General features: G+C 46.2%; 1 protein-coding gene across 1 annotated transcript in view; it reads right to left on the bottom strand.

Moving 5' to 3' along the window:
* Positions 1–21,700, bottom strand: part of LOC8024131 (partitioning defective 3 homolog) — a 117,790-nt gene that overhangs the window by 9,387 nt on the left and 86,703 nt on the right. Inside the window, 13 exon segments of the mRNA XM_042294063.1 lie at positions 1,175–1,258; positions 2,990–3,214; positions 5,793–6,003; positions 7,080–7,260; positions 8,821–9,144; positions 10,853–10,921; positions 11,767–11,868; positions 13,126–13,388; positions 15,754–16,093; positions 16,538–16,773; positions 17,320–17,507; positions 19,375–19,575; positions 20,144–20,287. Coding sequence (XP_042149997.1) covers positions 1,175–1,258; positions 2,990–3,214; positions 5,793–6,003; positions 7,080–7,260; positions 8,821–9,144; positions 10,853–10,921; positions 11,767–11,868; positions 13,126–13,388; positions 15,754–16,093; positions 16,538–16,773; positions 17,320–17,507; positions 19,375–19,575; positions 20,144–20,287 — 2,568 coding nt within the window.

The raw sequence follows: 21,700 nt of genomic DNA, 5'->3' as shown, positions 1-21,700 counted from the left end.
ACCCACACGCAAAATGACACACGCACACAGACACAAAACCCCCAAAGACGAAACGACATGCAACCAGACGGGAAGCCAAATTTACACAAGTCACAAACAATTAGTGAACACACAAGATTTTCCTGTTTGCCAAAAGGGCTTGAAACTCTAGCTAGGAGAATGGGTCAATGAAACATACCTTACTCCATTCACCTATAAGCTGAGACTGCGGTGGAAGCTAGGTGCTTGCCGGACCAACCAGCCGCCTCCCTTTCATCACCTGACCCGGCTCTGTGCTTGGGTATTGGCAGGAGCATCATCACATGGCAAAAGAGAGGCGTATGACTGGTCCAATGAGGACGTAACATAGCCACAGTCTGAGCTTGGGGGTAAACGGAGTATAGGAGTGCACCCTACCAAAAAATTAAAAATGTCTCCGATAAAATAAAAAGAAAAACTTTTCCTCACGGTTACACAATATCTTTAGTACCCTGCTTTAGACACTATGCGAGAAATGATGCCCACAGATCTGTGTACCCTGAATACAACGGTGCTCACTGGCCGTGCAAGAGCATCGCATCCCCAGAGAATTTAATTCGGATGCTGGCCGACTCGAAAGTTGCAGACTGCAATAACCGGCTAGCTGCATTAAGAGTAGCGCAAATTTCTCAACGAGCATTGCCATTGCTGTATGAGCAAAACGACAAAAACATACAAAAAAATATATTGTATCTAATTTTCTGCATTTCTGCATTTCTAGAGCTCTATTTTATAACAACCCATCGCATGCAAGCTGTTGTGACGAAACAGATAATAACCCACTTTATTTGATCGTAAGAGCAGGGCACTTCGTCTCAAAATTTATCGACCTTTAAAAAAAATTAGGGAACAAAAAAAAAAGTGTCCCAAGGAGTTACTTAGGGTGCAAAGGATGCAGTGAGATATACCAGTTACCAAAAGGATGACAACGGCAGGATCTCTCTTTTCGAAGCTTGGCCTCCAGCACGCTTTGGGTGAGCGTGCACGCACGAGGCTCAAAAGACACCGAAGCGTTGTCGAAGGTAGGGAGGTCGTGATGCACAACTGAGAAACTTCCTTGCCGTTCTCATCCTTTTAGCGACTAGAGACGTCTGAATGGCGCTCTCGAGTGCATCGGGAAGGGAGCGAATGTGGCACGAGAAGAGGCGGTGTGTACCTTAGGGATGACCCTCTGACAATAGCCGTACGTGCCATAGGCGGGCGGCAAGGCGTGAGGCACAGGCGGCAGAGGCCGGCATTGCTGAAAGCAGAGCGCCAAGCGTGTCGGCGAGGGGGTTAGGGGAAGCGGGACGACACGCAGCCCGGGTTAGAAACCGCCCCGACCCTGGCGAGAGCCTTTGATGCGACACTGAAAGCAATACTATTCTAGGGTTCACATTTGCACATTGAGTATACAAAGCATTTTATTTTAGTTCACACAATTATAAAGCACAGCTCTTAGGCGCCCGTTTCCGGGTTGAGCACCGTCGGCATCGGCATTAGTGTAACTGTGCTAAATTTGGCGAGAAAATTTACGTCATGTAACCTCAACACCAACTCAACTCCCCGCTAAATTTAGCAGGGAAAATGACGTCAGATAACTTGGTGACGTCACCTACAAACAAATTCAGTTTCTTTGTTAGATGTAGCGAGAAAATCAACGTCATGAGACCTCAACACCAATTCAGTTTCCCCGCTAAATTTAGCGGAAAAAATGACGTCACATAACTCGTTGTCATGTCAGCTACCAAGCAAATTCAGTTTCTCCACAAGGTTTAGCGGGAAAATTGACGTCACATGTGGAGGAGGAGGAGGGGAAGGTACGGTGGAGGAGTGGGGGAGAGGAAAAGGAGTAGGGGAGGAAAAGGGGGAGGGGAGAAGAGGAGGGAACAGTAAGAGGAGCAGGAAAGGTGGAGGACGAGGAGAAGAGGATGAAAGGAGGAGGAGTAGGGGAAAAGGAAGAGGAGGAGGAGAGGAGGAAGAGAAGGATGAGGAGAATGGGAGGAGAGGGTATGGAGGAAGAGGAGAAGGGGCATCCCCCTATCTACCCTCCCCTCCTCTTCCTCCTCCTCAAGAGCTGTGCTCTAATTTCACATTACACGTTACACAAAATGTAAAGACATTTGTAAATGTCTTTACCTTTTGAAATTTTTTAAAATATTGTCATGAGTTAGATAGGTGCCGTCATCACTGTGGATTTACCAGGCTCTCTGGACGCTAGATAAAAGGTAAACGTCGTGGTAAGTTGGCTAATTAATGGAAATCGGTTAATCAACTTTTTGTTTAGCATTGTTTGTTTTATGGGTCATGTTGCAGCTACAGAATTGATGACAATTACTATTGGAGGCTAGACCAATTTCAATAAATTTGAAAAAAGGCAATGGTTTTTATGATGTTCATAAATCGCTATACATATTTTTTTTCGTCCAATTTCAATATTGCACCCAAAAAGAGACCCGCAAGCCCTGCCCACACCAATCATTAGAAGAGCGGCGTGGTCGTTTCCGTCACGTCGTCACTATCTTGGCGGCACGTCTCTGGCGGATGCACCAATGACGCAGTGTCGAGCTGGTGCCGACGCGATACTCAAAAGCTTTGGGCTGGCTCCAACGCCTCGCAGCCTCCGCCATAGTACGTCGTCAAGCAAAGCAAAGCGTAGCAATACGTTCGGGCCGAATGCTTTTAATATTTGGATTCATGAGGCAAAGATATGACAGAAGTTATCTCCACCTATAGTTTTTCTTTTAAGAACCTCTTCAGCTTCCCTTTAAAGAGTTCAAGTTACCATCCCACTGTGCTGGTCAAATTGCCCTCTGAAGCTACGACCGTCGCAAAGCAGAGCCGATTTCTTACCGCGTATTGATACACAAAGCGATTCCGATGTTGGTTTTAGCCATAGCCCCGCCTTATTGGAAGGAAGCGTCACCCAATACCGGGCACCGGGGAGCGACAACCTGGTGCGGGGCAAAAGGGAGGGAGAGAAGGGGCGTACCGGGGGCAGCGGGGAGCGCATCTTGTGCTGGAGGTCCTGCTCGTACCACTCCTCGAGGTCGTCCCGCGGATAGTGGCCCTGCCTCTCCACGTGCCGCTTCTGATGCTGGGCACGCAGCTGCTGCATGCGTTCCTGCCGAGTGGACGGGGTCCCGTTGGGGCCGCACGGCGGGGGGGACACCGGCAGCGGGGGCAGCGGCTGGGAACGCTGGTGCTGCTGCTGCTGCTGTTGGAACCAGAGTAACAGCTCAGTCTGGTGTCTGCTACCGATAAGTATACTCAAACCATGAGAGGCACCCCATCGATGTCGCATACAAAAATCTGCGTTTACCGGGGCTTATGTTGATGAGAACAGGACAATATGGCCATGGCATTCCACAAAACCAAAAAATATGCCCGTGCCCCAAATACTCTGATCCCTCGTTATGAGAAATTGATTTGTTTGAATTATCGCTTTTATCGAAGTGCAACGTGGTCCCAACCGAAATGCACGAATTTTGAAACGGATTATTCCAAGTGTATCGGCGGCCAACCACGCTTATTACGAAGGCTGCGGTGCCGAAAGCATGCGAGCCTACACGGAGGCGCACAGAGACCCTCACATTCCCTCTCCCTTCTCCATCAAGGCAATTGGTAAACTGAGAAAACGGCAAACAAGAATGGAGCAAACGAGCAACGGAGGGCAGAGCGCACAGAGCGCTGCTTCAGATGCCGATGCGCCGACGCGGACAGGGAACAGCGTCCACGACGTTCTGACGCTACTCACGGCAATCGCGACTAATGCTGCCAGACTCCTGTCGGAATGGGAGAGGTAGCGATGGAGAGGATCGTCCCTTCGGGACCCCTTGACGCACATGCCTACAGCGAACGCGCACACGTGCGTCGTATGGGAGAGTGGAAGCATTTACTGAAAGTTGCATAGATCTGCGAGGTTGAGAAAAGTGGCCGGTTCAAAATCGCCAAAGAATTCAACGTTCCGGCACTGGCTGTTTGACACTGTCCACCATCACGCAAGTTATACTGGACGGGTTTATGAGAAGTTTCTCATGGAAAAGAAAGTGTGCCCGCCACATGAAGATGAAGAATCGCCAACTGCTTTGCCCACAACGAATTTTCTCTCACCGGCATGCTTGCCAAGCCGGCGCACGATTACCGGAGCTGCAACAATTTCTACAGGAATGTGGGAAAACATGTTGGCGAGGCCACCGAGGATAACTTTGATTTGCTTGACCTTGCCAATGCGAACATTCCTGTTGTTGCTCCTGCCACGAATGCTGCAATCTTGTGTGCGGTCAGGGTAAACGTGAAGCGACATCGGATAGGCACCTCGGGAAACGTCGATGACTGCGGAGACACAAAACATCCTATGGCTGCTTCCAAACAAAGTGAAGTGCAGCGGCAGTGGCCGTGTTCTAGCGATACATGGAGTAGTTCGAGGAGAACTGATGCCCAGATAAAATTATCGGCAAATTCCCCTTCATTATTTTTATACTCCGTAAAGCTGCCGCTTGTTGTTTATAACCAAGGTTTGTTTAATTAAACATAACGTGAGAGTGTTTCTCATTGTTCCCGTTTACCTTCAAGCTGCTGGCGTAGTTCTTTTGGCTCTATCGCTTTTATCGAATCGCCACATACATCTAATTTCATTGCCGTTCCGTTGACTTCGTTATAACGAGGGATTACTGTATACTTGAAAAATTTCCCAGTATTTATAAAAGAGGGTAAAAAAATTGGGTGGCTGGTTCCCAAAGGAAGCCTTATGAACAGTTCAGTGAATGCTGTTTTCTCAGTGCAAAATAAAGCTGTACATTAATATTTCTTCTTGTGAAGTTTGGGTTTCTTTTTTCGAAGGACAGTTTTTATTGGGGCATTTCTAATTTCAATGATTTTGGTGAAACCAGCTTGGCAGTTAACTTTTTGGGGCTTGTCGGTATACGGGTCTTTTATTTTTAAGCTTTACAAATCTGTTTTGAAAAGGCCGTGAAAGCTACACTTATATGCAGTCTGTGCAGGTGAGTTATACAACCAAGGGGACATAATATGGGGGCTAATCGTAACGATCAGTCGGCTAATTAAGTAAAATGTATTTACTTTTTATTTAGTAAAAACTGATATATGGTTCAAATTAGAAACTTACTGAGCGTCATCAAAAGCCACTAAATCAACTATTTTTAAAAGGTTATAATACCGGGTCAGCATCTTATGGCGTTCTGTAAAAATGCTCCATTTGGACGCGTTTCTAGATTTTGGTTTTTTGTCGGAGCACATCTATGCACTTGTGGTTTTGTTTCTCAGCGGCTCAGACGCGCAACCCACGTGCACCCCACTCCCTCCATCCTACGAGGGAGGTGAGGGGGTGGCTTCACGCCACGACCACCGCCTCACCGGACCGCGGGTGCAAAGATGCGTTCTGGTCAGAAACCGAAACCTAGAACGCGTAGAAACTGAGCATTTCTTCAGAACACCATAAAATGTTGTCCCGGCCTTATATCTTTTTTCTATAATGCTCAGCAAATTTCTAATTAAACATATGTCTATTTTCACTAACTAAAAAGTAAATTAACAAATTATACTTATTTAGCCAATTGATCGTTACGATTAGCCGCCACATTATGTCCCCTTGGCCGTATAACTCACCTGCCTAAATCGCATAAGTGTAGCTTTTATGGCTCTTTTTAAACAAATCTATAAATTTCTAAAAAAAAAAAAAGACACCCTGTATATGGGAACCTTAGTTATAGAATCTGCTGCTGGTAACGAGCAGCCGTTTTCTCGTTCAGCTACTCGAGACTTCTCCAACCTACCGGGTGCTGGAATTGATGTGGCTGTTGCTGCTGATGCTGCTGCTGCTGCTGGTGTTGCTGTTCGACGAGCTTTCGGTACTGCTCCTGTATCCTCTCCTGCTCCTCCCGTGCTGCCTGCCTTGCCCGAAGACGCTCTGCCTCTTGCTCCATCTCCTCGCGAGACAGTTTGGATCCAGGCTCGGGGATTGTCTTGCGGTTCTTGCCAAACCGACTGTGCAAACGGAGAAAAAAAGGAAAAAATCAGAGTTCAGAGGACACAGTCTGCAATCTGCCTTTGGTTTCAAGAACCAGTCAGATTATGATTTGTCACAACAACAAAAACAAAAAAAAATGTCGATACAAAAGAGTAGATTCTGTAGATACCTATCGTGCGAACCATTGACATCACACAGTGGGGACAATGAAGTCAACTGTAGGAGAGGACTGTTTCATCTATACCCTCGGTGCTCCCAATAGACTCGGTTCATTATTTCAAAGTTGTCCTAGCGCGTGCAACCGAAACAGTTAGTGCATTATACTCTCCTTTGCAAAGCTACTGACATTGAACAAGCAGACACATAAATCCTTCTTAACAATCGCGCGACTTCTGTGCATACGTGTCACCCGTAATGTTTCAGTTATAATCGTGCACCTCTAGATTAGGATTACTATTGCTACCGCGCTTGGAGTGCATCTTCGAGTGGTGTGTTTAGCGTCCCAAAGCGGATAACTTACAACCCGGCAGCCGGCACGCCACGCTGTTGGATGCCACGGTCCCGGCGGTTTGTCGCAGAAGCTCCAACAAAAAAGACGAGCGAAGGCGAGTGTCGCAGTCGTCGCGGCGTCCCGACTCGTTGCTGCAGAAGCTTCCGCGAACTTTCCTGTAGACGGCGAGCTAAAGCATAACGGGTGTTCGACGCAACCGCCTCCGCCGTTCTGTACCTGCCGGGATCATGGAAGGCAATGGCGCCATTGCTTCTACAACTTTATGGGGCAGAAATTGAGGGACCACATTTGAGGACACGATAAACGCTCCAATCTGAGACGGACTCCGGGCACCACACTACGCGGAGGGCAAGTCGTCTGCTTCATGCGCAGGAGTTGCGGTGATACTAGAAAGACGCCGAGCTCCGATTTGTTTTGATAATAAGAATACTAGGCAGACCTGAATGGTAGCTGCCTCGAGGTCTAACCACCATTTTTTCAGTCGGCCAACAAGAGCTCGGCGCTCCGACGTCGTTGCAACCCCTGCGCATGAAGCAGACGAACTTGCGCTCCGCATTACCGAAAATACACGCTTCGCATTACCTGAAGACGCTACCGAGTCCCTTGAGCAGCCCCTTCTTCCTCTGAACCGGTTTTGCAGTACCCTTCTTGTAGGCACCCACTTCCTGGGGGTCGAGCGTGGACGCCACGGCGTTGGGGTGACTCGGCACCCGATGCTCTGCGCTCGCCGAACTTCCCGTCTCGCTCTCTTTCTCTTCCTCCACTGTCGTCGGATAATGGTGAAAGAAAAGAGGAAGAAATATGCGTATGTAGGAGGATGATCTCCCAAAAGCATTTTAGTGTACAGTTCGGCACTGGCCAAGTAAGATGCCCGCTTTAGTTTGGCCAATGAAGGAATGCTAGTCGAGTGTTCACAAAAATTGGAATGCCAAAGTGGTGTAGTGTCCCAGCGTGGGACAACGGCATGAACGTCGTCATTGTAGGCTACCATCAGACAAAGGACCTTTTTTTGTTCGAGCCCAAGGGCCCAGGTGGAGAAGAAAGAGGAGAAAAGGTGGCATCTAGTGGCTGAGAAATAAATACAGGGTATTCCATGTAACTTGAGCCAAGGTTTTAAAATAATTTGGTGCATTCTAGGAAAACGAAATTAAACAAATACTAAGTTTGTTCACTGTTTGGAGCAACACACGCTATTTTTTTATTTTGCCCGATGAACTAATTAATTATAATTAATTAATGAACTTTTGAAATATTCATATTAGAGCAAAAGTTCCAATGACAAAGTTGAAGAGCAAAGCGCCCCAAAAGCGATCATCCAGCACTTTACAAGCGCATCATTTAGAGCTGGATCAGCTAACGGTAAGGCTCCGAGTGCAATTCAAACTCCAACTCACACATTGACACATTGTGTTGTTTATATTTGTTGACTAAAACCTATAGTGGTTAAGTGGGTTCGAACTCAGTCAAACTTTTGTTCAGAAGTTTGTCGAACTTTTGAACTCGGCAGGTTCGAAAGTTAGAAAAATCATTGAAGTTTTTAGCATAATAAGTTCGAAAATAAAAATTTCATTACACAAATATTCAAATCTTTGAAAACAATCAAATTTCTCAGCACCAAAAATTTAAGAAGTTTGAAAAATCGTAGCATTTTTATGCAATAAGTTGCGACGTTTCGAAACTCTGCAAACTTTTCAAACCCCTTGGTTTAATGTTCGAACCTCAGGTTCGCAAAATGTTTACAGCATCTCTAGTTATCACTAGTTTCCACATGCCGTTTTCACAAAACAAAATACACATAACTTCAGAAAGTGGCTGAGAAATAAATACTGGGTATTCCACGTGAGCCAAGGTTTAAAAATAATTTGGTGCATTTTAGGAAAACGAAATTAAACAAATACTAAGTTTATTCATTTTTTGGAGCAATACACGCTATTTTTTTTATTTACAATTTCTCAGAACAAAATAAAATTGCTTCTGGAACCGCTTCAACAGCTCGACGCTGGTTCACTCATTTGCGTTCGAGTGTAATCGGCTGCACAGCAACCACTTGCGGCCACCTACTATGACGAGAAAACACACTTGCGCCATTCATCAGGCAGGCCTGATAGCAGTATTTGCAATAGCAGTATTTGCAAGGTCAAATCAATGCACCATCTACGAGAAATGGTCGCTCATGCCGGAACTATTTTGAGCCCACAGCGAGGGAATGGCGCACAAAAAATGAAGACACATGAAGTTGTCACGAGCGGCTGGAATGCATTCATATATGCCCGGGCGTAAGTGCGCGAACCGTCCCCGTCTTGCGATCCGGCTCGACACTTACGGGTCTCCATCTGATCCGCGGTCGGCGGAGCTGTTGGCGGACCCTCGTAGGAACGGTCGACGGCGGCACGGAAGCTCTCGTTGCAACCCCTGGCTCCCCTCTCCTGCCTTCCGCCGTTGCCGCCGCTGCCGGGCCCGTCGCCGGCCCCCTGCACTAGCGTCTGGAGGCTCTCAAGGCTGCTCGACTTGCGCATGCCGAGCGAGGGCCCCAGCTGGGTGGTGCCGTTGCCCGTGTTGTTGCCGCTGCTGTTGTTGCTCTTGGTCACCGTCGTGTTGTACGTGGCGCAGCTGGCGTCGGTGCTCGGAGAGTCGCCATTCATCATGACTGCAGAGGGCGACGAGAATGAAAGGCATAAGCCACTTGGCGCACTTCATTTGGCCTTCTTGCCTGTGTTTTCCTAGAGTTTTGGACTCAGAAAAAGGTGCAAGAAAGTAAAAGAAAACCTTGCTTCCTAACCTCTACCATGTGGATGCACATTTGAAACCAGAAAAGGCTACTGAACACTGATGGAACGTGCTAAGGAAGCTGATGCTCACGAATGAACTTACGGGACAGTCTAAATAACGGTAGATGTCATTTTGAAAGAAGGCAGTTTCTGCTTCCGGTAAAGCAAAGTCACCCTGGCAAAACTTAGAAGTCATCTTACAAACCTCCTCTTTTCTTCATCACGATGCAGGGTCACAACATACAATGTATACTTCACATCCCAAGTTGTGTGAAATGGTGGTATTAAAAGCACACTCAAATGAGCGCCACTCTGCAAAAAAGGTTTGTTTTTACGAGACTTCAGATCCGGGTCTCCTAAAACACTTTGAATGCAGTTACTTATGTTTTGTTTAACATGAAATAAAAACTTTGAACAGAGACTTGTGCAGATAAGCTTTTGAAACAGTATGCAGTAGGCTCGCAATAATTCAAACTTCCAGTTAATTCAAACCAATTTCAAAATTTGTGTCATCCCGCCATGTCTTCAATGTATTTATAGGCCGCTTAAAAGGCATTTTCGTGTAATTCAAACTTTTTGTTCTCACGGCCCTGTTGAGCTCGCTTCTTACCAAACACCGGCGCACTGCGAAGAAGCAACACCCACGACTTCTGCGAATGTTGCTTCTTTGCAGTGTGCTGGTGCTCGGTAAGAAATGTGCTCAACAGGGTTGAGCACATTTCTTAGACAACTTTTTTGCTGAATGAACAAACTTAATTTGACTTTGAGGTATCATGTGCTGTCTTAACAGTTCACGATAGACAACATTTTTGAGGGATGAATAAAGTTTTTTCATAGATTTCCCCAATGTTTCATGTGTGGCATACCTGTTCTTGATTAGTAGGCCTATGTAGAGGAAATCAAAATTTATGCTTTGTATGTGTAGCCATTCATATAACAAATAATTTTATCTTGCATAATATTTAGACGAATTTCTGATAATTCAAGCTTCTGGAAATTCAAGCACAATCCTTGGCTTCCTGGAGTTTGAATTAATCAGTCTGCTGTATTCTCTCAATTCAGATTACTAAAAGACACTACTGTACAAAACAGATATAATATTTAGGCATTTACACGGCATCATACAAACAAGAACTACTATTATAGTTGCAAATTCCTAAAACACTAATGGAAGACACAAACAAAAGGTGAAAAAGTGAGCATACAATCAGCACAAAAAGCTGCAGCATGTGCATTCAACCAACGCAAAACCTAAGAGAAAAACCAAAGCGCGTTTCTTTGAAGGACCAACCACCAATGAGAAACAGAAAAGAAAAATAGTAGTATATGCATCCGCAGCAGACAAGTGTGCTCCAAGTTGCATAGGAAATGTTTAACGCATTCTGCCATACCCACAACTTGAGTGACTATTAAACCCACACCAAGTTTGCACGGCACTCGGGTTGCCTCATGCATCACACCGTGCACGTGATTGTGAGGTAGTGCAATAGGGAGAAAAGTGTGGCACGCTCAAAAGGGGAAAGAGTATGTGCACATGTGCGGACGTGAAAGAGACAATGCCGAGAAGGCTAACTAAAGGCTACCTACAGCAGCAAGTTGGATAGAAGAACAAGGGATTCCTATGCACCTTGCTCACTTGCTGACATTTGACTAGATCTGTTGAGAGACCACACATGAAACACACACCCGCATTAGACAAGACCCAGATTAAACCAAAAGCGAAAAGAAAAAGAGAGAAAAAAAAAAAAAGTAAAATACGAGGAAACACGAAGCAAGACAGAAAGCCAACTGCCCAAGGTAAGGTCACCACCCTTTACCGAGTAGATTGGAATTAATGCTTTGCAGATTGATGCAGTATGTAGTATGTTACTCTTAGCAAATTGTGCCACAGTCATGTAATCTAGTATTCTGCTCCTTTGACCAGGGTCATGAACTTAACTTTTAGTTGCTACCTGTGGAGGCATTCTTTAGTAGTTTGCTGCGGGGGCTATGAAATAAATTCGAGCCAGATTTGTTTCTGCAATTGCCAAACTCGCAAAAAAATCCTGCTCGTACCTTTGAACAAAATCTTGCATGTACAGCTCTCAGAGGAATGGTAGCACTGACACATCATTTAGTTGCAAACTCTGCCTTTCTGCTTTGAAAAAACAGCAACAACAAATCTACCATGATTACTTGAAACCCTTCCGCAGGAATATGTGCACACAATTTTATCACAATTGTTAAAAAGGCTTGGTGAAAGTAGAGGAGGTTTAGGGCTACAAAGGGGAATTTTAAGCTCTTTCTAGGTGACAGAATATAAAACATCATGTTCTCACTTCACGTTATCCGCTGCCTCTACCAACGCAACCTTGATCGACACAACACGACCTTGACGTTGCTTGAGAACAATTTCCGAAGGTTAGGGACAGAAGATTCACGAATGAGGACTGCAGATGTTTGTGCTAGCGTACGTACGAAGCCCCAAACGGAGAATTGGATCAAAGTGCACGACCACTTACAACCGGATTCTGTCGGCCCCTGTGGCCTGGAATGACCAAGGAGAGAGTCCGCAGAATTGGACCGGACGAGATTGCTGCTCTGCTGCTCTTTCCCATTTAATGCTAAAAAAGAAAAGCACCTCTTAAGAAAAAAACAGTCACTGGATTCACCGAATGTTGTTGGCAATAGGTCCACCAGTGACTGACCAAGCGAAATATATTGAAGAAAAATATAAAGGCTATCTCTCTAGTATGTAAGCTACTATTTTATTTTTGTGTACATGAAGATTCAATGAGAGAATAATCAACTTTAGTAGCTGTGCCTTTATGAGCAGCATCTAACAAAAACATCTTTTATTTTGGTGTTGCAAGCTTTTGCAACCTGGAATTTAAATCATATTTTGAAACGTCTCTTGCATAGCAATTGGAAGCGAGCCGGGACCAATGATGCCGTACCACATGTGAAGCGTAGCAGTCTTGCAGTGCTAGCAGCATTAACATAATGCATCTAATGTAAGCCAGTACTGTATAACATCAAAAAAACTAAAATGGCTCAAATTGCATGCTGTCTATGCTGTTGAACAAGAGCAGACGAAAGCAAAGGAGTAACAAAATTAAGTAGACTTGAATGATAATAAAGAAAACCCACAAAGCGGAGGCATACAAGGGCCAACACAACATGTATCAAGAAAAGATGTTGTGCAAGTGTGTGCTGACCTTGTATGTCCACAGTCTCCGGGTTTTGTTTACGCTTTAACTGCGTTAGTCGGTAAATGCCTGTACTTTCTGTAATATTGACTTATTTCAACATCAATTTATAAAATAAGCTTCCAAATCTGTTTCTCTCTGGACTACCTGACACTATATAATTGCCTAATCAGGCCTTTAAGAGAAAGTCCTGCCCTTTAATGTAAAACAACAGATTCTTACATTGGGCATCGCAATTTGTAGGGGCAAAAGAATGAACTTCGAAGTCATATTAAAAATATCTTTTGGGAATTACACCTTGTTTTTCCTTTATGCTAGACACTGGTGTCTTCAGTTAAAAGATCCATTTTGCATTCCTTGTAAGTCTGCTGCTGAGGGGCCACACTGCATTTTCAAATATCCTTGACCTCAATTCAGGTGTCACAACAAGTGTTTCTATAGACTTCTTTACACGCCAGGAAACTAGACAGGCAGGGAAAGAAATTTCGAGTTCATATAAGAAGACACATCCCCAAAATCACTTTTCAAGCCAAGGGCTGCTTCTAACTTAGCACCTGGCATCTAAGAAGAGGCAGTTGCAAAGCGAAAGCATGAATGAACTGGGGAAAGCAAAGGCTACCAAAAGAATAAACAGAAGCGAAAAACAGTCAATAGGCACCCATGCAAACTGACCATTGGGTCTCCTATTGTTGGGTGGTGCATCATAATGATGAGGGCCTCCGTTGAGCGTAGGAGGCGATACGGACGTCTTGACCTCAGTCTGCTGCTGCTCTGGCCGAGTAAACGATGTGACCTTCTCCTGTTCCTCGCGAGACTTCTTGTTGCGTTTGTAAGTGTCCGTGTTGCGAGCATCCAGATGGGCGTGGCGCTTCTCCGAGATGCTCTGCCGCCCGAAGCCGTCCCGGCAGAAGTTGCCTCCATCCACAAGCGACAGCCTGCATTGGAATGACAATCTGTTGTGTGGCCATCCGCGACCCCGATGCCTTGCATTTTTCCTTTGCTAAAAACTGCCCTTTCGTAGCAACATATATACTATTGGACACAAATGAAATGCGAACAGCAGTGCTGCGCTACCGCGGAGCCTCAGGGATCCGAAAGAACCGTGGACTGGAAAGGAATGCACGTCAAAGTAGGTGCTTGTCTTGCAATTTTCCTCTCCACTCCGCAGTTTTATCAGTTCCTAGGAGTCTCCAGGTAGTGCAACACCTATCGAAGGACATGCGCTTTGCCGTTCGCGTCTCGTTTGTGCCAAATTTTAGAACTCTCAAAAATGTTTTAAGATACATATCGCGACACTGTTAGCACCGAACACGACGTCGGCGCATTTTCACATTTTACTTCTAACTAGTATTAGCGAGCACGAAATGTTTTCACTTACATGATAAAACTAAATGAGCTCTTTTCGCAGCAATACAGTATAGACCACTTACAACGTAACCGCTTATAGTGCAGGACCGGGTATAACGCGGTTTTTTTAAACCACCGGTTCGCCTCCCATAGAACTCCATGTAATTGCATACCGCTTAAAATGCAGGCGCGCGATGGGAAATACCGGTTATAGTGCGGTTTCTAACACAGCCCGCCGACCGCGCCGAGGACCGGAGCAGCGAGCACGCTTCCCTGTGTGACACCAGATAACGGCGCTGACGGCGCGAGACGAGCCGCAAGTCAAGTCCGCAAGCGGCACACGCGGGGCAAGGAGGTTGCTGGAAGAAGCGGGGGAAGCGAAGAGAGAAACTTCAGTTGCCATAGCGACGGAGGGACGCACGCACGTATCGTTCACGTGCGTGCGTCCCTCCGCTGCGTTGGTCGAGAAGTGTTCGCGCGCGTTGCATGCCGGTCGCGCAGCCAGCGCAGCTGCTTCTATCCGCGAACATGGCGTCGGTTGTGATCGTCGATGTAGACGGCGTTCATCTCATCGCGTAAAAGCGCTATCCTTGACTGTGAATTTTCGTTGTGTGTCGCTATGATAACCCAGCACGTACTAGACGGGAACATCCACCTACTTGTGTGACGATGTCGTGCGGCGCTCTCAAGACAGCAGAAACGCCCGTGTCGTCGTGTTTGTTTACTTCGACTACAGTGGTGCTTTCTAAGCATTTGTGTCCTCGAACATCGCCCGGATTTCTTATTTGGCGCATTTCATGCGTGTGCTCAAGTTAAAGATATTACTGGCGCGTACCGTATGAAGGATGCGAATTTTCACGCGTTTTCGTCTCCGGAGAAAAGTGATTAGGGTTAGCAATCCTGAACGCTCGCTACGTTCGTCCGCAACCAGCGACGCCGTTAAAAGGCTGCGCCAGGCAAAAACCGCTCATTTCTTTCAAAATGTGTGACACACTTGAGACAGAACTGTACTAGTCTGGTGAAATAAAGACTCTCCTCTAAGTGAGCTTTATTTTTCATCTAGCATAAAATAAATTCTTTTACAAAGGTAAGTTGTCTCATGACATGTATTTTGGCCTGAAAAATTGATGTTTTGGTTATAGCGCGGTACCGCTTATAGTGCGGACTTTCGCGACTCCCGCGACATACGTTATATGCGGTCTACACTGTAATAACTTAAATGACATCCCTTGCTTTCAAAGAGAAAAACTGGAAAAACCGGCGATCGCTTGTTTGCGCTAACAGTGTCGCACTCTGTACATGTTTAATTTATGAGCCTTTATTTCCCCATTAGCAGCAAAATTTCTAAAAAACTAAGAGAAGTTATTTTAAGTCGATACACATCTCATTTTCTGCAAGACTGTTCCAAGCACCGGAAAAATTGAAATATGACTAGCTACAACGAAGAGCAAAACTACGGCTTGCGTGCTTAAATGATGCAGACTGGTCGCTCACTCTACATTGGTTTTTGTTCCAGACATCCATATATCAAAGTTGGGCAAACACTGCTTTATAGATGGTAATGTACTGGCACTTGGACTACTATAGTCACGGACAGGAAGAGAATGGCAGGGAGGACTTTCAGTTGTCCTGCCCCCAGCACTTGCTTCTTGCCCTCCCAGTTGGGAGTTTTAGTAGATCTCCGATAATGACACAGTGCATGTGCAAAGGTGCCAGTGGAGTGTCGGATACTATTATTGGAGTTATCAAAACGACCTGCTCATTCTCTCGAAGAACATTTTGGAGTCTGGTGAGCTTCGGGCATGCAGACGCGCCTAAAGAATGGTGAAGGGCAACGAGGGTGGTTTGGGAGCCCGGACATCCGAAAGGGACGCCCTGCCGTTTTGATCTTGTCGGTGACTGTGGCCCACATCATCTTCTATCCCTACAGCAAAAGAAAACAAAGACACTCACTCGCTCTGATTGAGGTCGTTGCTCTCCTGAAGCAGACGCATCAGCTGCGGCTCTTCCTCCTGGACGGGTGTCATGGGAGGCGCCGCATCCCCGCCCACCCTCGCGATGGACGGGTAGTCGTCGTCGATGTGGACGGCCTCTCCCGAGCCCCGTGTCACGTTGGGAGAAAGTGGGGCTGGTCTCGGGTGCGGGCCGGCCGCATGGTGGCGCCCCGTCTGCCGGTCCGCCATCCAGCTCTCGTGGCTGGCACGCAGGTACGACTCGTTGCGTAGGCTGCCAGGGAGGGTGCCCGGACCCTGGCCCATCAACCGGTCCAGCACGGGGTTCCTGCCGTAGCCATCTGCGAAACGACGTGCGGCCACTTTGAGTATAAAGACGGCACCTACCGCAATTGCATTTTGAGACCCCCCCATCTAATACTGAGCGGAACGCACGGCCCCACGGATGTCTGTAGGAGATTCGTGGGACGTCGTCCCAAAGACGTCCAAAGAACTGTAGGCCCTGTCGTGTACTACCTTGCAAAAGCAATGAAACCTAAGACGACCAGGTACCAGCCTCGTTGCGGACTCTAATCAATTTAAACTCATGTTCAGAGTTCTTACCTGTTCGTACAAGTTTTGACTGATTGGTGGCCTTCAACTACGAAGAGGGAGGGGTGCCACAGTAATCAAGCTCATGCTTTTCGTTTTCTTTGTTCTTTTAGGGGGCTAAATTAAACTGTGATCGCCTGAAGCAAGAAGTTGAGCCACTACAATCCAATCTAATTCGAACACCTAGCACTCACAGTCGTGCGTCTGTATCGGAAACTGCTGCTGCTGCTGCTTCGACGGAAGATAGACGACAGTGTTCTCGGAGTTCCCGCTGGTGGAGTGGTCGGGGGTGCGCCCATTGCCGCTACCGCCGGACACGGAGAGGTTCTCGCATGACGAGGAGGCGGCGTTGGAGTCCGAGCTGAGTAAGGAGTCCGAACGGAGGTGCACCGAGAAGGAGTCTCCGCTCGACAGGAAGCCCTCTTCGAACCTGCAGAGCAGCAACAACATTCAATGTAAAACACAATGGTTTGAAAATAAAACAATAACAAGGTCAAAACAAACCACCAACGACATAACGGTACCCGCGACCGCCACTTTCACTTACGTCATTTTCCAGCCCCAAGTATCGGGCCCCACAATGTGGCAAATTGTTCGAACCCCCATCTCCCATCTTGATTCTAACTGTAACTGTGTTATGCATTTGTTTGCGGGATGTAAGTCAGCAATGGTGGATGTCTGCTGTCCCCACTGTAGGCTGAAAATTTAGCCAGTACAGTACTACTGCTAGCCAAGAACATTTAATGTGCATCACGCAGTAGCGATACACAATTGCCTGCCGGTACGATTCTCGACCAGATCTAAACAAGCAGGGTGGTGATTGAACCCAGGATCCCCGAGTTCTGCAGTGCAAGTTTTTGCTTTACGTGCTCCGAGCTGCGGCGCATTAACATACCCAGTCAATGACTCCTCCATCTTGGTTCTCGAGATAAAGATTTCCTTAATGCTCGCGGGGACCATCGAGTCTTCTACGCACCTGAGATTCTCGGCGACGTCCTGGGAGGGAACGCGGCGAGCCACGGTGAGCGTGATGGCGTTGGGGTTGGGGCCTTCTCCCTGAGTCATGGCCCTGCGCAGGGTCTCCATGGCATGGCTGTTGGTCACGCCCAGCAGTGAGGTGCCGTTGATGTTCAGCAGCTGGTCGTTGGTCCGTAAGCGCCCGTCCTGAGGGAGAAAGAAGCTTGCTCAGAGACGAGTTGGCTTCTCATCGTCCGTTTTAGCGCAGAGTCTGTGATAGTATTCAGTTTTCATGAGGAAAGCGACATGTTATGCTCAAGTGTTGCACTCAAATGACGCGCGGGTCATTGTCGTATAAGCAGTATAGCCCCAGGGGCTAGAGTGCTTATATATGACCTTGATGTCAGGGTATCACGCAATGCTGCTACGTCATGTGACTGTACCGCCGCAATGTCACGTGACGTCACAAGGTCATGTGACATAGTTACATCGTGCAACACCTTGCTCTCACATGATGTCACAAAGTCACGTTACTTCTAGAGGTCACACATACACGCAGCACGTGCCCAGCTCATGCACGACAGATTTTAGGCGTTTCCAATTTGATCAGATACGGTCGTGACATGATTAAATATTTAAGAACCGCGTGCGACTAGAATTGCTTGCAGTCACACATCATCCAACAATTATCGACGAGGTATCTTTCCTAGATGTCTCAATGTGCAACCAGATTTCTTTGCAGGATTTACTATTATTATATATATTCTTTTAACGCAACAAACAAAATGTAGCGCGTACCACTAAAACTGAATATCTGACGTGGCCGTCCAGCATATAATGAGTGTGTTTCCCACTTTTCTTGCTGTCATGCGTGGATGACATGATCGGTACATTCTGTAATTAATTTGTAGGGTAAAAAACAATCCGTTGAAATTAGAACAATCAGATGGTACTACCGCCTAAGAAATCTGGCATTTGTTGCAAATGCAAAATAAAAATATTAAACCGACTTTAGTGCTTCTGTAAGATCAATGCAGGTTGTTGTATAAATAGGCAAAAATAAGTCGATGACCCGTGATTGATGGGTGCAAAGGCAATTTTGAAAGCTCCTGCAGAGATCTCACGCTTGCTGTGCCACCTTGTGGGTAGTTTGAAGACTAAAGTTCTGGTTTCTGCGTATTTCTTGCTCTTTTCACGTGTCAGCAATTTTTAAGCCCAGAGTGAAACCGACAGCACGTCCTCGTTTATTACAACCGTAGCCGCTTCCACGGTGCCGACACGCACTAGCAAGCGCGGCGATTCTTGAGAATCTCGTCAATTTTTCGAACTCGGGTAGCAGCGGTGGGTCTGATGGTAGAACCACATCATCATGATTCAGTTCTGATGACCCTTGCTTCACCCCATTGAGAAACTGCTTAACCCAAAAGCATGTCAGTCATGGGGGCAAACTTTAGCTAGAACTCTAGTTTTCGTGGAGCTTTTTTGTGTGAAAATGGGGAACATTTCATATATTTCCAATTTCTTGGCACTTCTTTTTCTTTTTTTTTTAAGACTTAGCCATACTTTTACCCAGGTTAGACCAATATTTGGAAAACAATTGGGTTCAATGAATGACAATATCGTGCAAGAATGCGAGCCTCTGCTTTGATGTTTGCATCATTTAAAAGCCCATCATATATCCAGCTTCAATTCTAAGTATGGCATCCTATTGTAAACCTAACAGCATCCTCAGGAAAACAAATTGAGCAAAGAGTCACACATAACAGCCATTTTCCCCATGGTCAGGAAGGAGTTGGAGAATTTTTTAATGTGTCCGAAAGTATCTTGGCTGCGATTGCAACTGACAGATATGCACCGTTCCCCCTTACAACGAACCGCAGAAAACACTGTGTGCTGTCGGAGCCAGTCCAATGCCGCGTCTGTGTTGCGTGACGCTCGGGGCGTGTAGTCGCGCAACACGTTCGCACTACCGGATTGACTGGGACGGCTCGTAGCATCTGCCACAGTCTATCACAAGATGGAACGGAATACGGGCATCTGACGTTCCTCGGGCGCAACGCGATCAGGCACCCACCTTTGAGGCAGCACCCCCGTGGATGACGGACTTGACGAAGATGCCGAGGTCGACGGGTCCGCTGGGACCCGTGGACGTCTTGCCTTTAACGCTGACCCCGAGGCCAGCAGAGCCCGTGTCGTTGAGAGGAATGTCTAGCGTCACTATCTCCTTTTGGCGCCAGGGGAAGATGCCTACCTCGTCCCCCGCCTTTTCGGGGGGCTGCAGTGGAAAAGAAGACGTAGAAAGGATGCTTGTTGACACCACAGCAATCTATGCCGTAAAATACCAAGCAAGCACCCGCATAAAAAGTTGGATATAATAAAGAAAAAATGGGGATGGGGTGCTTGTTAGGCCAGAAAGCAGAAAAGCGGAAGGGGCACGCGGCAGGGTAGGCCCTCGTTTGTTCAGGCGGAATGGTGAAGGAGCGATACAGGCTTGGCATAAGCCGTAATTTTTTAAGCCGCCGCACGAATCTCGTTGGGCCCGCTTTATGCTGGCGCTCTCGCGTCCTTTGCGTCGGTGATCTCGCATCTAGCTTTGCAGCCCCACACCAATGTACACGTGTAAATTAGTAAACGTGCAAAAAAGAGAGACACCCGTGAAACGCCCGCTAGCGCCAACAGTGTTGTGCCACGCCCTCACACCACTTTGCACTGGATTGTTCTGGCTACATCTTGGGAGAATGGTCAATGCAATCGAATAAATTAGCTTCGAGGAACTCTGTACTCAACAGAAATTAGTACTATTGCGGTGACTATTATCGAGAAAGTCTGTGCCAACAACTGACCAGTTCCCTGGGTAGACCGGGACTGGGAGAAGGATCGGGCTCCTGTCTAGAGACTACCAGCTCCACCGTGCTGCCGGGCGGGGCATTCCGCAAGATGGCCACTGCTTCCGTCTGCGTCCTGCCCGTCATCTCGATCCCGTTCACCTGTTGAAAGAATTTGATTATATTCGCTACTCAACAAATAAAAAAGACTCCAAGACATTTGCGCTAGTACGGTTTTATGGTGGTAGAAAGTGTAGTATAGTGATATTGATGCTGCCAAAATGGCATCGCAGAAATCGGTACATACGTATGTCTCTCGGAAAAGGAGCATCCTCGTGAAAATGTAAATGGGTTTATGTCTGCTTGTCGCATGATGTACCGTATTTGCTCAGAAGTAATTTAACCTTTCATAGAAACAGATCCTGCTGTTTGCGTCCTTGCATGGCAAGCAGAGTACTACCAATAAGAATTGCAAAATAAGCTACTTTTGCATGAAATTTGGGGATACTATAACTTCAATCAGAACAACAATGACAATCTGGGGGGCTCAATGAAGCCTTATGGAATATTGTTACCAGAAGTAGTTGAACCTTTCTCTCCTTTCCAACTGCAAGTTAGTTTTTAATACTCTCAAAGCCCGGAAGCTTAAGGGGGGACCACTTCGCATCAGAAAAGAATTTCCACAAAAAAAGTTGATTTAAAAACAAATGCTACGTTTACATCCACCAACTTCTAGAGAGTATTCCCAGAAAGTTTCATTTGTCTACATTGCATAGCCCTTTTTTTTATTAATTATTTTCACTCCACCGATGCTAAGGAAAAGGTAGAGGTTCAAGCGCTTTCAACCCATTTTTCTTCATTCCACTTTCTGACGTAAATTTCACTTTAGGAAAACTATCATTTGGTAACAGGACAAAAGGAGGGCTCTCTCCTTTTCTTTCTTGTTTGGAATTTAATGGGCAGTGTAACTGTACCATTTTTTTTTTTTTACTTTGTGGATGTTTTTTATAAAACAGTTAAGATTTTGTTCACGAAATTAAAGGCAAAAACATTATTTCATTCTTCAATGCAATGTTAGCATAAACCAAGTTCATTTCTGGAAATTTTGTTTTCACAGTTGCACTCTCCAGGCATTCTGCTACATATCTCGTGAAGAAAAATGTTGGTTATAATATTAGTTTTTTAACACTTGGTTTCTTAAACAATGTCAGTGTGTTCCTGATAAAAACAACTATAATTTCTTTCACAATTCATGTACACAGATAAAACTTTGCACTGCATTCTGTCTCGCAACTCCCAGTATTTACTGTAAATTTCATTCACGTTAAGCCAGAGGCTCAAAAGTTGATCCTTTTGGGAAGTGTCCTCCCTCAAAGAAGTCTCTGGGCCATGAGGGTAGGAAAATAAATAAATAAATAAATAAATATGAAAATCAATGGTCTCTCTAACCTTGGAGCATTCTCTCTGCTCAATGAAAAGGGAGTGCTACATTCTTTGTACCTTTTAGAAGCAATGCATGCAAGTCCGCTCCTTGGAGCACACAGCCCTGTGCTGAGAAGCTGCGCAAAGTGGATG

The sequence above is a fragment of the Ixodes scapularis genome, unplaced genomic scaffold (assembly GCF_016920785.2).
Source record: "Ixodes scapularis isolate PalLabHiFi unplaced genomic scaffold, ASM1692078v2 PGA_scaffold5__190_contigs__length_132052651, whole genome shotgun sequence".
NCBI lineage: Eukaryota > Metazoa > Arthropoda > Arachnida > Ixodida > Ixodidae > Ixodes > Ixodes scapularis.
The sequence above is the reverse complement of the archived record's forward strand: the minus strand, read 5'-3'. Positions and strand labels throughout refer to the sequence as shown.